The sequence below is a fragment of the Peromyscus eremicus genome, chromosome 9, assembly GCF_949786415.1.
Source record: "Peromyscus eremicus chromosome 9, PerEre_H2_v1, whole genome shotgun sequence".
In the NCBI taxonomy this organism is placed as follows: Eukaryota; Metazoa; Chordata; class Mammalia; order Rodentia; family Cricetidae; genus Peromyscus; species Peromyscus eremicus.
Genome location: NC_081425.1, coordinates 22321311 through 22335678, shown reverse-complemented (window position 1 = coordinate 22335678; position 14368 = coordinate 22321311). Strand labels below are relative to the sequence as shown.

General features: G+C 42.2%; 1 protein-coding gene across 1 annotated transcript in view; it reads right to left on the bottom strand.

The window, feature by feature from the left end:
* The window catches only part of Tbc1d4 (TBC1 domain family member 4), a 62426-nt gene extending 51189 nt beyond the window's left edge, over positions 1-11237 (bottom strand). The window contains exons 1-3 of the mRNA XM_059273263.1: positions 10637-11237; positions 8346-8435; positions 4497-4601 (exon numbers count right to left, since the gene is read on the bottom strand). Coding sequence (XP_059129246.1) covers positions 4497-4601; positions 8346-8435; positions 10637-11194 — 753 coding nt within the window. The 5' untranslated portion in view covers positions 11195-11237. The remainder of the gene's footprint in view (positions 1-4496; positions 4602-8345; positions 8436-10636) is intronic.
* Positions 11238-14368: the final 3131 nt, after the last annotated feature.

Sequence of the window (14368 nt, the reverse complement as noted above, 5' to 3'; positions counted from 1 at the left end):
GCTAAGTTGTGACAGCTAAATGCTCAAGAGCTGGCTGTCACCATGGGGCCAGCAGCCCCAGAATGGCCAGCCTGTTCTCTGCAGAATCAACTACCTAGCATCCCCCGTTGCTCCTCTGAAACCAAGTAGCTCCTCATCTTCCTCAGGCTGCAGCACCTTTTCTGTGACCCAGCTACTCATGGAAGAGGAGATGTCCCCACACTCGGTAGGAGTCTCGCAGCATTCTGAGCCCCCGTGGTGGAGATACTGCATCCTAACCGCCCCATCCCGACCGTGGTTGGCAAACACAGCTGCCTGTCATGGCTAGCAGGCTCTGTTTTCACTCTGCTTTCCCTTTTCTTCTCTAGTCTGGTTTAAGAAGCTGTTTTGAAAGAATGGCGATCTACTTCTGCATTTGAAGGGCAGAGGAGCCCGGGTTACAAACAAACTCCACTAGCCTAGTGAAAGTGAAAGAAAGCCTCAAGACTCTAAATCAGCGGCCATCACTGTTGCACTTCATGGTATGACCAACCTCAGAATAGCATTGGAATAACTTCACAGCGCTCCATAAATACAAATGATTTGTTCATAAAATGTCACTTTATACTCCAATTAAAAAGAAAGATTCCTCATTTTTAGAACTAGAAGTATTTAATGCCTTTATATTTTTATTTTATTTACTTAGTTTAGTACTCAAAGGCAATTTAATTATTTATGCAAATCTCCTTTATTCTATTTCTTGTTTCTCATTTATGTCAGACACTGATGGGGCTGGCAATGGATTTGGTAGTATATAGCGTGTGTGTGTGTGTGTGTGTGTGTGTGTGTGTGTGTGTGTGCGCGCGCATGCGTGAATATACGTATACACACACATATATATATAATTTGTACATTAAATATATAATATATATAAATACCTTACATATAAATAGTGTGCATGTGTGTGGTATTTGTTACATAAAAATTTTGCCTTGAGAAAAGTTTCCTTTGGAAATATTGGATGTTTGTATTTTCTTCTCTTTTTCTAGATGAAACAAGAGGCCATTTCAATGGTGTCTGAAATGTGACGACTAACCTCTCCTTACAACGAATACTACTGAAAATTCTATCTGTCCTCCAAAATATTATGTGTTTCCTTTTCTAAAACCCATGACTTTTTCAGATGGCCTATAAACTCGGTCACAAGATTAGTGCACTTCAGAGTTCAAGTTAGAGCATTATGAATACAAGAGAAAAACATCCCAGGTCACATCCAAAGGGCAAAAGCAAAGAGACAGGCAGAAATGTCAGTCACAGACAATCAAAAGGATTCTCGGCGGTTGCCACCTGCCACAGTTCCCATCTCACCATACAGTGTGGGATCAGACAGAAAAAGTTCAGAGAAACCCTGTCTCGAAAAACCAAAAAAAAAAAAAAAAAAAAGTTCATTCATATTATTAGGACATTCCATAGTGGAGATAATGTCTATAGATCTATCGAGCTTAAGTATTATACTAAATTTTAGATTAAAAAAAAAATAACTGAAGACCATGTAGTCTTCTTTTGCTAGAAAATGCCTTCAATTTTTCAAGGTATCCGGTGAATACTGGCATTTTAACAACTGCTGATAAAAGGCAATGCTCAGTTTAAAAAGCTAACCAGCCACATAATGGAGTGCCCTATATGTGTTAGACTGAAGCCTATGAATCAGGCTCATCCTGGGTTTGAATGCACATACCACTGTTCATATGCCCAGTCATGTCTCATCCCTCCTGTTCTGAGACCAAATGATACAGCATTTTCTTCAAATAAGATAGATACTTTTGTAAATTAGTCCCATTTCTTGAAACATATTTCTCTCTTCCTTACCATTTACAATACAACCCCCAAATTGGAGTCTGTCCCTTTATTCATTCTCTACACATTGAAGATTTATTTTCACAAGTACCATTCACATCAGACAAGAGAGAAAGATGACCTCATTCTCCTGTCAGTACGCCAGTATCTCACTAGAAATGTTACTCTTGTTATCTCACTACATCTTAAGTTCATATAAACTCTAGATCAGGAATAGTATAGATCTTTTTCTTTTTTTTTTTTTTACTTTTAATTATACTGTCTGTCATAGAATATTTTCTATGTGTGTGTGGAGTTTAGGAGGGTCGTTTATTAGTGACTGTAACTTTTTGTTTATTTTTTAAATCAATTTGGAGAAAGTTCTGTGAAGAGATGATATTTTCTATAAAATTTAAGCCTTTGTGAAACAGTATCAGCTGGGGTAAAGAAGGGAGAAGGGGAGGGCAGTATCTATACTTGTGCACAGCCCTGCAGGACCCATCCCAAACTGCACAGCTTACAAACTCATTCCAATTGTTAGGAAGAAGCAAAAGAAAGTGCTAACTGTAGCTGGTGCTCAGAGAGGACAAGTCAGCATGTGTGGTCTGGGAATATTCCGTCCTCTGCACCTGCCAAGCCCCATCACTCATCAAGGTGCCGGGACAGGTATTACCGACTTGACTGTTTTGTTCTGTTCTATTTGTCTGGGCTTGAGCTGCCCTCTCTACTACACAGGAAGTACACATTACATTTCTCTTCTAACTTTCAGTTCTGGTACCACACAACGCAGTTAAGAAGCTGGCTGATAAAATTCGAACAGAGGGGGATTAAAAGATCTTAGCTTTGATCTAGTCTTAAAAATAATGAGGCCCAAGCTCTGCCTGACAGTGCCTCACAGGTCAGGAGTGCACACAGCCAGTGTGGTCAGCAGCACTGGCCAGAGAATGGATGTTGAAAGGCCGGGTATCTCACACCGTCTATCACTGTTAGCAGTTTTCAAAACAAACAAAACCCAACTAAACCCACAAAATTAAATAAAACCTGTAAACAAGACTCCAAATAAGTGAGTTTTACCAAGTTCTTCCTCCCAGGCAAGAGATATAATGAGCACATTTGATTTGTCCCTGGACCGTGACAGCCTCTGCCCTTATGAGCAATGTGATCATTCTGTCATCTAAAGTTCAAATACATGAAGGACAGAAAAAAGGAAAAAAAAGAGTTGACCTGACTGTAAAGACCTGTGAGCACGGTGTGTGAGGACCACAGTGTGTGAGGACCACAGTGTGTGAGGACCACAGTGTGTGAGGACCACAGTGTGTGAGCACCAGTCACCCGCTATCCACCACAATCATCCAAGGACAACTCCCTCAAAGTTCAGTCCTGGATCCTAAGTGGAATCTGTTTAGCTACGAGGGGACACCTGGATAGGTACATGTGGATGTTATGTTAAACAACATTAATTATCTAAAGGGAAAATGAAACTCAAATGGAAGTTTCTAGAATAAGAAATCACTAAGAACAGGCATTTCATGTTGCCTAGAGAAAAAGCTGGACACTTAGAGGACAGGGATCAGAAAACATCTTTGTACCAGTTCACTCCCAGGCTTCAGTATCTCAGTGTCCTCATCAGGACACAGAGGTCAGAGTTAAATGTAAGAAGGTATACTATACACAGTGTAGCCTGGAGTAATGGATATGGGGAAATGCTGATGGGAGGCTTATGTGTTTAAGAAAACTGTGGGGTGGGGATTTAGCTCATTTGATAAAGTGCTTACCTCACAAACCTGAGTTAAATCCCTAGAACCCATTTTAAATGTTGGGTGTGGTAGCATGTGTTTACTATCCCAGTGCTGGGGAGGGTGACAGGAGGGTCCCTAGAGCTCCCTGGAGAGCCAGCCTAGTCTAAATGGTGAGCACAAAGAAGACAGATATCATTCCTGAAGATGACACCCAAGACTGTCCTCCCATCTCCATTCATATAGGTACACATGTACATGTGCACACACATACAAACATGTGCACACATATTAAAATTATACAAATCAAAAATTTCCCATAAGTGCATCTAATAATTCAGATGATGATGTACACATCTGAATGTTTGTGTGACAATGGATGAGAAGCCTGCATGTCTGGAAGGACAGAAAAAACTTCGAGGAGAAAAAAAAACAACATATTTCTTGGTGAGATGTATTTCCAAGCGCGCCTTACACAGATTTTCTAAATAGAGAGGAGTAAGGAGTGGTGGAGGGAAACTGACCTGCAAATTCCAGAGAAACAAAATAAATGAAGCGTTTTGTAAAATTAAGACGGGGCAACGAAAAGACAGGGGGAGAGCATTTCTTTACTCCCCTGATGGAAGTATTGTCTAGAGTGTGACACCATAGCAATAAACAAGAGCTCAGTGGCCTTTGTCACTGTCTTTGAGCAACAGGAAACATAACAGCTTTTCTCTGTCATTAGTTTCTCCCACTCCACCAAAAAAATAATAATAATAAACCCATGGTAACACAGCAAAGTTTGTTAAAGCCAAGGGCACACACACTTAAAAGTGCCATGATGGTCTGTCTGTGGCTCTTGACTTCTGTGCATCCTTCAGGGGTAACACCATCTCTCTAGCTGCCCTTTTCTTTCCTCACCGAGGACAGAGTTCCCAACAGATGAGATGAGACAGACAGATGCACGGCAGAAGTACCACTTACCAGAGATTCGTTGGCACACTGGAACACATAACAGATGTACTGGCTCAGTCCCGGCTCTGGAGACTCCCGACAGATGAAGCCAAAGTGATCAACATGCTTTATTCCCTAGATAAAGCGGGGAGAATACAATACAGGCTTATGGGAATGTTCCCTGACAGAGATCCACATCTTTTCTACACTTTCCTAGCTGCACAAATTTCTCCTTCACGGCAACCTGACAGAAGACATAACGTCCTAGCAAGCTCACAGGGTGCCCTGTTGATGCAGCAGATAAAGGGAGATATCCACTCAGACCCTTTGGTTTGTTATTAAAAATGAAAAACAAAACAAACAAACAAAAAACATTGCTACTAGGATCCATTATTTCTCATAATGAAAACATGATGTTTGCCTGTAAGAAGTTTTCAATTTATTGTCCCAGCACGGTAGTCAGTGACTCACCATAACACCTGTTCTAGTCTATGTGAAGCTAAGAATCTCAGAAAAAATACAAGTGACAATCCTCAAATTAAGGACTGTACAGCTTTTTCCATAAAGCTTGTATGGAAATTGCTGGAATATTTGTCAATTTATAGATATTCGAGGAACCACATAAGAAAATATTTATATTCCTGTTCACTTACTTGTTAATTACTGCAAGTGCCAATTATGCACATTCACAAATCTTTGTACTTTCTGTATCCAAGTTAAAGGACTTTAGCTATATTTACTTTAATTAAAAATGCAGTCTAGTAGTCGTGTAGCTCGGTCTTCTTGTGGGACTCCTAACAGTGGGAACGAGGCTGTCTCTGACTCTTCTGCTGGTTTTTGAGACCCTTTTCCTCATACTGGGTTGCCTTGCTCAGCCTTAATACAAGGGGAGGAGCTTAGTTTTTCTTCAACTTGATATGCCATGTTTTGTTGATATCATGGGAGGCATGCATTTTTCTGAACAGAAAATGGAAAAGGAATCGGGGGGGGCAGAAGGGAGGGGGAGGGATGGGGGAGAGAAGGGAGGGAAAACTATGGTCTAGACATAATTAATAAATTAATTACATTTAAAGTAAAAAATTAAGTAAAATAAAATTTATATTGAAAAAATCAGTCTAGGGGTGATGAGATGGCTCAGCAGTAAATGCATTGGGTGCCCAAGCCTGAAAATGTGAGTTCAATCCCCGGAACCTACATAAAGGTGGAAGGAGAGAACCAATTCCACAGTTATCCTCTGACCTCTACATGTGTGCTAGAGCATGCACACATACACATACACTAATATTAAATATGTTTTCAAAATAATTTTAAAATGTGTCTGAGTACACACAGCAGTAAGTAATGATTACCTTGTTTCAATAGCAAGCCCAGTGATTTGAAAACTAGGTTGACGGAAAATACTAAGTGTGCCTGACATCACCGAAATTCAAATGAGAAGAAAGGAGTCTTTGGGGTCAGATGTGCACTTAAGTGTTGTCTCAGCTACTGACTGATGAGAGACTGTGCTGAGCTGCTGACTACTGTCTCTGGGGCTCTATTTTCTTTTTTTTATCACAAAATAGATAACGGCACCTACTATGAGGAAGATGTGGAGGCTAGAACTGAGAAACGGCTATGATGGTTTATCAGTAGTGACCCCATTCTTTCCTATTATAATGTACTCAATCTGTCCAGTGGACATGGAAAAAGAAATCAACTCTGTTTTGTTTTGTTTTCAAGTAAGGGTAAGGGAAACAAAGGGGAGTGAGGCTGTAAGCCTTGTAAAATAAGCTCCACCTGCACAACTCTGCAGAAAGAGCCTTTATTACTGGCTTAGTACTAAGTGGGGGACCTCACAGGGCCTCATTAGCTCCATGGGTCTTCAGATGTGGACAATGCTTTCAAGGAAAAAAAAAAAAAAACACTCCCTGACTCCCATGATGACCAGAAAACAGTGACATGACTTTCCTTTTAAAGAAAGAAACATTTGTAGGTATAAGGTACTCAAAAGCAGGCTAGTTAGGTACTGAACACAGCCACCTTGTATTCATTCATCTCCTGCAAGGGGATTGTGGGAGTGGGCGAGGACAAGAGGATGAGGCGGCTGAGACTGGAAGCCTTCCCACCAGTTTCCCTCTGGCTGCTGCCTGATTGTTTCCTGAACCATAATATCATAATGCAGAGCTCATCTTCAGTAACAGGAAAAAGGAAAGGGAAAAAGAGATCATATTTGAACGTCCACATCCACATATTTACTTTGGATCTATTCTTTGTCTTTGTGTGTGCTTAATTTCACTCTGATAATCAATGCACATTGATATATGCTTCCTGGGCAGCTTAGGAAAGTGGGGTCAGGAGGTGCTTCCTTCACCGATGTTCCTTGGTGCCTAGTACGGCATGAGCTAAACGTGGGTCACACATCACTCTTGCTGTAGTATTTGGCACAAGGCCGGCCATGGAGACAGGTGCATTCACAGTGGCCATGTGTACCAAACACCCAAGGGATCCATCTCAATAAATGAGATTCTAATGTTCCACCAAATAAGACATGTTCACACCACAAGTCTCCAACCCCTTCGAGGCTTGTGATCTTGCAGGGACCTCCCAAAAAACAGACAACTGCAAGAATACTTAGTAAATGTTTTGAGAGTTAAAACCATATTCCCACAAAATTTCTGTGTTCCTTAAATAGGAATTTCTAAATTCATAATATAACCTTCCTAGAGTCAGATGCTGCTGCTCCCTAAGTTGCTAGATAGAAAAATGTTTATCACTCAAAATTTCCTATTATAGAAACCATATTAAAAGAAGGTATTGGAAATAAAAGCGAATCAGCTAAAGCAAAGAACTAATAAAACATACAAAAAAAAAAAATCCTGTCATCAAAAGAAAGTCTGAACGTCACACCAAGAGCAACGTTGACTCCAAAACTCAGAGAGAGGACACACAATCAACAAGATTTTCTTATGCAGAGGTTGGAACCTTTGTCTCTAACAGCTGGGCTGTCTTTCCAGCCTGATTTTTCAACATCAAGATGTAGGGACCCTGTAAAGGATATATTCTTGAATGCACTTTAAGTCACCAGGCCCCAAACAATTCTCAACCCCACAGAAGTGTCTTCAAATACGTAACCTTTCCACATTTTGACTTAAATACGCCTTCTTCTCTGACAAGTACAAATTTTCTTCTCATATTTGTAATATATTCAGGTACTCAAACTTTGAGTAGATGTTCTAAAACATTGCTATGGTATATGACTAATATTATATTTTTATATTATGCACATTTGTCTCTACTGATTTTTTTTTAAATCATAAATACATGCTTTGTGGAGTAAAAAATAAAAGAATGAAAGTACCAAAAGATTCTTTTCAAAATTTACCATTTATGGTAACAGACACTAAAAAGACTACTTCCCTTTTTATTACCTGCTGTGGGATAAAGAACAAACTTTATCTTGGTGACACCCACAAGACCCACAGGCCAACAGTCAGAGGAACACTAACTGTGAGGTATTTTCAAAAGAATTCACCACCACAAAACTCCCACCAGCAGAAGGGACTTGATGAAATGTCACCAAGACGAAGAGCTGAGGAAAAAGTGGTGTGACGGACACTCGAGGTCCTGGGAAGGATCTGTTGCCACAGAGCCAAGCACATGAATGAATGTCCTGTAAAGCATTATTTCTCTTAAATTTGGAGCAACTGTATGTGTAAGAAAAGTCCTAGGTTTATTCCTCAGGAGAAGGAAAGGGAGGGAAGATGAAAGAGGGAGAAAAATAAAAAATACTTCATTTTACAATAATAACATGTGACATATGGAAGCCCCATCGTTGAGTGGCTAATTTTGGAACATGTCAATTGGTTTCTTCAAATACTGTGCTGTGATGTAATAACATACCTGAGAGCAGGAGGAAATATCTTTGAAATTCTTCTCGAGCACAACTGATTTAGTGTCTGGACTGATGAGGTTAATCTCAAAGCGGCCGACCTTTAAAAAGAAAGGAAAGTACTCCAATCATGTCAGCTCATGAGGGCCTCAGCAAGTAAACGTGTAACAATGGCGATTCAAATGACGCAGCCCGAACAAACCTACCCCACATGTGCTTCACCATGTGCTTCAACCCAAAGTCAGCAGTCTCAAATCATTTGTTGAAAAATGAAGAGACCCTTAAATAGTAAAAAGTCAAAGAAAACAAGTCTTTTTCAGCAGTAAATAAATGGCTTCCTTTTCAAAAATGTGCCACCTGGGCTGGAGAGCTGGCTCAGCAACTAAAAGCACTTACTGCTCTTGCAGAGGACTCAGGTTTGATTCCCAGCATCACTTGGTAGTTCACAACCATCCATAACTCCAGTTCCAGGGTATCTTATGCCCTCTTCTAACCTCAGCAGGTACCAGGAGGGATCATGGTACACATACATATATGCAGGCAAGACACTCATACACAGAAAATAAATAAATCCAAAGAAACCTTTTTAAATATGCAATCTTTGCTCAAGTCATGAATCTTAAAGTCATCAGTTACTGACGTGCATTATAATCAGATGCTCTCCAAAGTAGTCAATAAAATGCTATATGCAGAACTGGGCTCGGTTACATTTTTGGAAAATAGATATTCCAAAAGGAAGAACCATGACTAGTAGAGAATAAATCTGGCGGTCTAAAGAAGAGAGGAAACTGACTTTACACGTCACCACACAAAGGGCCAGAGCCACTGTGCCCACAAGCCCAGATAAAGACAGGACAAGACGATGACAAAAACAAAGGATGCAAGGCCCTACTCAGCTACAGACTAACCACAAACCTTCTCCAGGACAATATCCTACATTCAGTTCTCTAAGTGGAATGACATTTTCCATAAGCCTGTAAAATTTTAAACTATTTTTTAATTTAAAAAAATTATCTTGTAGAGGGACTAAAAAGATGGCTCAGTGGTTAAGAACACTGGCTATGCATGAATGAGGACTGGAGTTGGGATCCCAGAAGCCACTTAACAAGCTTGTCTTGGTCTTACGGGCACTGGAATGTCAGTACTACAGGGGTTGGAGGGGGGCAAACACAAGAGGATGGCAGAGGTTCGCTGTCTGCCAGCCTACTTGATAAAAGAATTCTAAGTTCAAGGAGAGGCTCTGCCTCAAAGGAATAAAGCAGCGAGTGGCAGAGGATTAAACCTAACTTCCTCACGAGGCATCAGTTAGACACACGTGCACACACCACAAACCACTCTCTCCGTCCCTCCCCCTCCCCCTCCCACACACACGCACAGAATTATCTTTTACATTTAATGTAGCTGTATCGAGTTATTTAATAACTGACCTGGTGAACCATCAGGCCAATGGTGTTTCTTTATTCCTCCATTTCTAGTGGCAGAGTGAATTGGTGTGTATATGAACGACATCTGTAAGTCCCTACAACCTCTCTCTCTGTCTCTCTCTCTCTCTCAATTCACTTTGCTCTGTTCCATGCCAAAGCTTGCTTTCTAAGAGTCACCTCACAATCATCGCTAAGATTCTGTAGCTTTACTGAAGAATGCATGTGGGAATCAACCCAGGCCAGAAGCTAGTTGATGGACACCTAGTATCTGTCACCATGACTTGTCACAGATGTTATGAGAAGTCTTGCATTCTCTCTGCCTCCCTGGGGTCAATGACACATCTGTGTTCTTCCTTCGCCTGATTCTTCTGCTTTTGAGGGAGAAAAATCTGAAGGCTGGAAGTGTTTACTGGGGCTCCTGGGGTGAGCAGAAAGAGAAGACTGACATATAGGGAGAGAACTATAGGGAAGAAAGCTTAGTACAAGCAAGAGGACCTCAACTCCCAGAGGCCAGTTCTTGGTTGATTGGTTGGTTGGTTGGTTTTTAAAGCTGGGCATAGTCAAGTGCTAGTATAGGCAATACTGGGAAAGAAGAGAAGTGAATCCCTGGGACTCTGCTAGCCAATCAGCCCTCCATACTTCCAGAACTGCAGACCAATAGGAGACCTTGTCTCAGAACAAAACAAAGTAGATGATGCCTAAGGAATGGTACTCAAGGTTAGCCTCTGGCTTGCACATGCACCCAGGCACATGTGGGCAGCGCACGCGCACACACACACACACACACACACACACACTCACACATCCACTGACCAAGGAGGAACCATAGTTGCTCAGCATCTTAAGAAGCTGCAGGCCAAAAACCCCCACCAGGCTACCTGGAAGAGCATGGTCCTGTTCTTCTCTGAATCCGAGGGCTGCACGTGACTGGGGGCGCTTGCGTGCCTCCTTCTTGGCTGTGGTTTCTGGCTGTTCTCATGAACCTTCTTTTGCAGGACACCCGTGACGCTGCTGCACCGAGATCGGAACTCCTGCTGCTCGTCAAAGCCACAGTCTTCCAAAATCCTCTCTGGGAAGCACACCCGAGAGCTGGCCAGTGCAGGCTGGCTAGCCAGGGTGGGGAGGCTGGCCAGGGAGGGCAGAGCGCGGTGGCTGTTAACTGTACCATCTGCCTCCTCGGGCAGGCTGTCATCTGGGGACACGGGAGACTCAGCCTCCAAGACACCCAGCTCGTCCCCGGGGTCACCACCTCTCTCGCCCTGCAGCTTCCGTCGCTGCTGCTCGTGCAGGCTGAACTTCTCCTTGCAGTCATCAATGAGGCTGGAGGGCGCCTTCTTATGGGTCACGATCACCCTCCCACAGTACAGCACTTCAAACTTCTGCGAGTTATAGAAGGCGTCCTCATTATCTTTGCTGGGTCTGGAGTCCTCCTTCATGGCAGCCTTGGATAACTGCCTGATGCTACTGATCACATCTGGAACCTGGGGAAACAAGGGAAGTTCTCCTTTTAGTGGCATGTCCTGAGATCATTTCTGTTTACCTGACCTGTTGGGAGCACACAGAACAGATTTTCAATCTGAATGAGAGGACGCAGGATGCCTCCAGGGGATAGAGTTGGTGAAATGGGACTACTCTGACATAAACCGCTTCAAGGTAAAATTGAAATGTAACGAGAGTGTTATATTTTCCCACTTAACTATGCTGGTGCCCGTCAGGCCAAGTGACTCATACGTGTAACCCTGTTGGTGGTAGGCTGAGGCAGGAGGGATTGCTAGGAGGTAGGGGCCAGCCCAGGCTACAGAGTGGGAGACTATCTCAAAAACAACAACAAAAGGACTAGTGTGTCCAAAACAAAACATGAGATTGTTTAGGTCACAGAACTTTCAAATAAATTCACAGGGAAAAGTTTAAATGCATTTCTGCTGGAAGGAACTGTAGTTCCAACCATGAGATAAAAACCAGACGCTCTCATGAGCACTAGCAAACTAAAACCACCCCAGACGGACTTCACTGGAGAAGCTGACACCTGGAAATGGATGAGGAATGGCAGTTCTCAAGCACATTATGCAGGAATATTAAAGGACACAGGACTTTACAAAGCTGTTATGGCTTCTTAGGCGGAGCCAAATGCCCCCCCCCCCCCGCCCCACTTCAGTACACACACACAGACACAACCAGCGTGCCTCCAGATGTTTCCCTGCTTTTCCAGTCCCTGCTGCTTAGTACCTTCAACACTGTGTAGAATTGATTGTGGAAGACAGAATTTACGTTCCCAGAGGATGGAGACGTCTATCTCTATTTTTCTCCCATTTCCCTAGTTTCCTAAACATCTAGAATAACTCCTGGATTGTAGCAGATCTCAATATATGTATTAGTCCCACCAAAACTCCTTCCATTATTTTAGGAAAGGGAACAACCATCTTATACTCGAGGATGCTCCATATTTGGACGTATGTGTCTTGTCCTTAAATCTTCTAGTGACCGTGTCAGGACCACAGTTTCTTGTCCTTCACAGAGTTACTTAGGATTCAGTGCCAGAGAAGTCACTGTTTTAAAACAATACGAATGTCAGCAGGCAAGCATGAAGGTTCTCTGTGGAGGATAAAGTCCCTACACTGTCCCTTCAGTGACTTGCCCTGGACTTCTGACATATCTCAAGGATGAAGTCAGGTGTCGGCACTAACAAGTGACTCACAGTCTTAGCCCCCAGTCTCCTTCTACTCGCCTTAGTTCATTACTTCCTCTAACTGAGGAGTCCACAGTGTTGGAGAGTGAACTAGTTGATATTCAACCCTACTATGAAATACACTTATTTCAGTAGGTTGATTACAGCCTTATGAGATTTTCTATCCCTCCTTGCCAATTCTGTCCCAGTAAACACTTAATCCAATTACCAACCCAAAGATCCCTAAACCTCAAGTATCTGTAGTACAAAATCAGAAACACTGTCTGTAGGAACTCTTTTTCATTTCAGGTGTATATGTAAGGTCTGCATTTAATGTATATTATATATGTATGTATTTACATATTATACATACATATACAATATATGTATTTATTTTATATATGTGCGTGTGTGTGTGTGTGTGTGTGTGTGTGTGTGTGTACGTGAATGTTATGTTAAATGAGTTATTGATGCCTACAAAGGCCAGAAGAGGACATCAGATTCCCTAGAACTGGATTTAGAGATGGTTGTGGGCCACCAAGCAGGGGTTGGGAATCAAACCTGGGTCCTCTGCAAGAACAGCTAGTGCTCTTAACTGCTCAGCCATCTCTCCAGCCCCTTGAAGGAACTTTTTCAGCTTTTTTTTTTTTTCATTAATACCATAAAAATGATCCAGGTACAGCATCAAAGTTACATTCTACAGTGAGACTGCATACAGCCAGCTCCTCACTACTTCTGTCAAATCCTCTGGACTGTTGGACATTTCTGTTGTTGTATGAAGAACGGAGACCTCTTCAGTGAATGCCTAACCAGTGGCTGAACTGCCACAGCTGCTGGGATTCCTTTCTGTGACCACAGAAAAGGCCCAACACCTCAGTGGAATACAGTAAATGGCTCCATTTACATCAGCAGAGCCTGCCACCCTGAATCCTGAACTGCGTGGGTAATTTAACCTTCCAGTAATTTAACATGTTTACACCATAAAACTGATTCCAATTGCCTTTAATATCTCCTCCCAGGCTGTGACTCACCACAGCTTCAGTGACCCAGGCCACAGACGCTAACCACAAAACCTAGCTGAGGAGATCCAGCTCTGTCTATGCCTCTCCTTATGTGAAAGACAAGGAGAAGCAAATCGAGCACCCTACAGCCCCTGCCCACACACCCATCATGCATGAGAAAGGTCACACTGTCCATTATCATTACTGTGAGGATAATAAAGTATCCACAGTAGAGAATGTTATAAGAGAAACACACACACATACACACACACATAACACACACACACACACACACACACACACACACACACACACACACACATTCCTTTTTGGCATTTGTTTATGGGATCCACCAGAAACATTGTAATAGAAATAAAGTCTTTCTCCAGTACTGGCACAGACCTGTTTTGGTAGAATTAGTAACATTCTCCTGCAGCACAGTGCTAAATGGTGTGTATCTATCTGTGCAGTTATGAATACTGCTGAATAAATATGAGTCCTCTGTGCATGTGTTACATCTCCATCTCTTTCCTGTACTGTGAAACAGGAGTTTTTATTTGAGAAAAAAATGTAAGCTGCAGTAATTTGTGTCTTACCAGAATTCTTCTCTGTGACCAATAGGAAAAGCTTGGACTCAGAACTTGAATGAATACTGGTGTGTGTGTGTGTGTGTGTGTGTGTGTGTGTGTGTGTGTGTGTATGTCTGTGTCTGTGTGTATGTGTATGTGTGTGTCTATGTGTCTGTATGTGTCTGTATGTGTATGTGTGTGTATGTGTATGTGCTGCCTATATTTAGGAGACATGGCCCCTCAAAAACAGGGAACCATAGCTTCTCCCTCTGCTTATTGCTCACCAGAGTAGAAAGTGCCAATGTGTTTCCAGAACACCCCCAAATGCTGCCGAGCGTCCCACCATATACACTTAGCTGTGCATAACAGCTATTT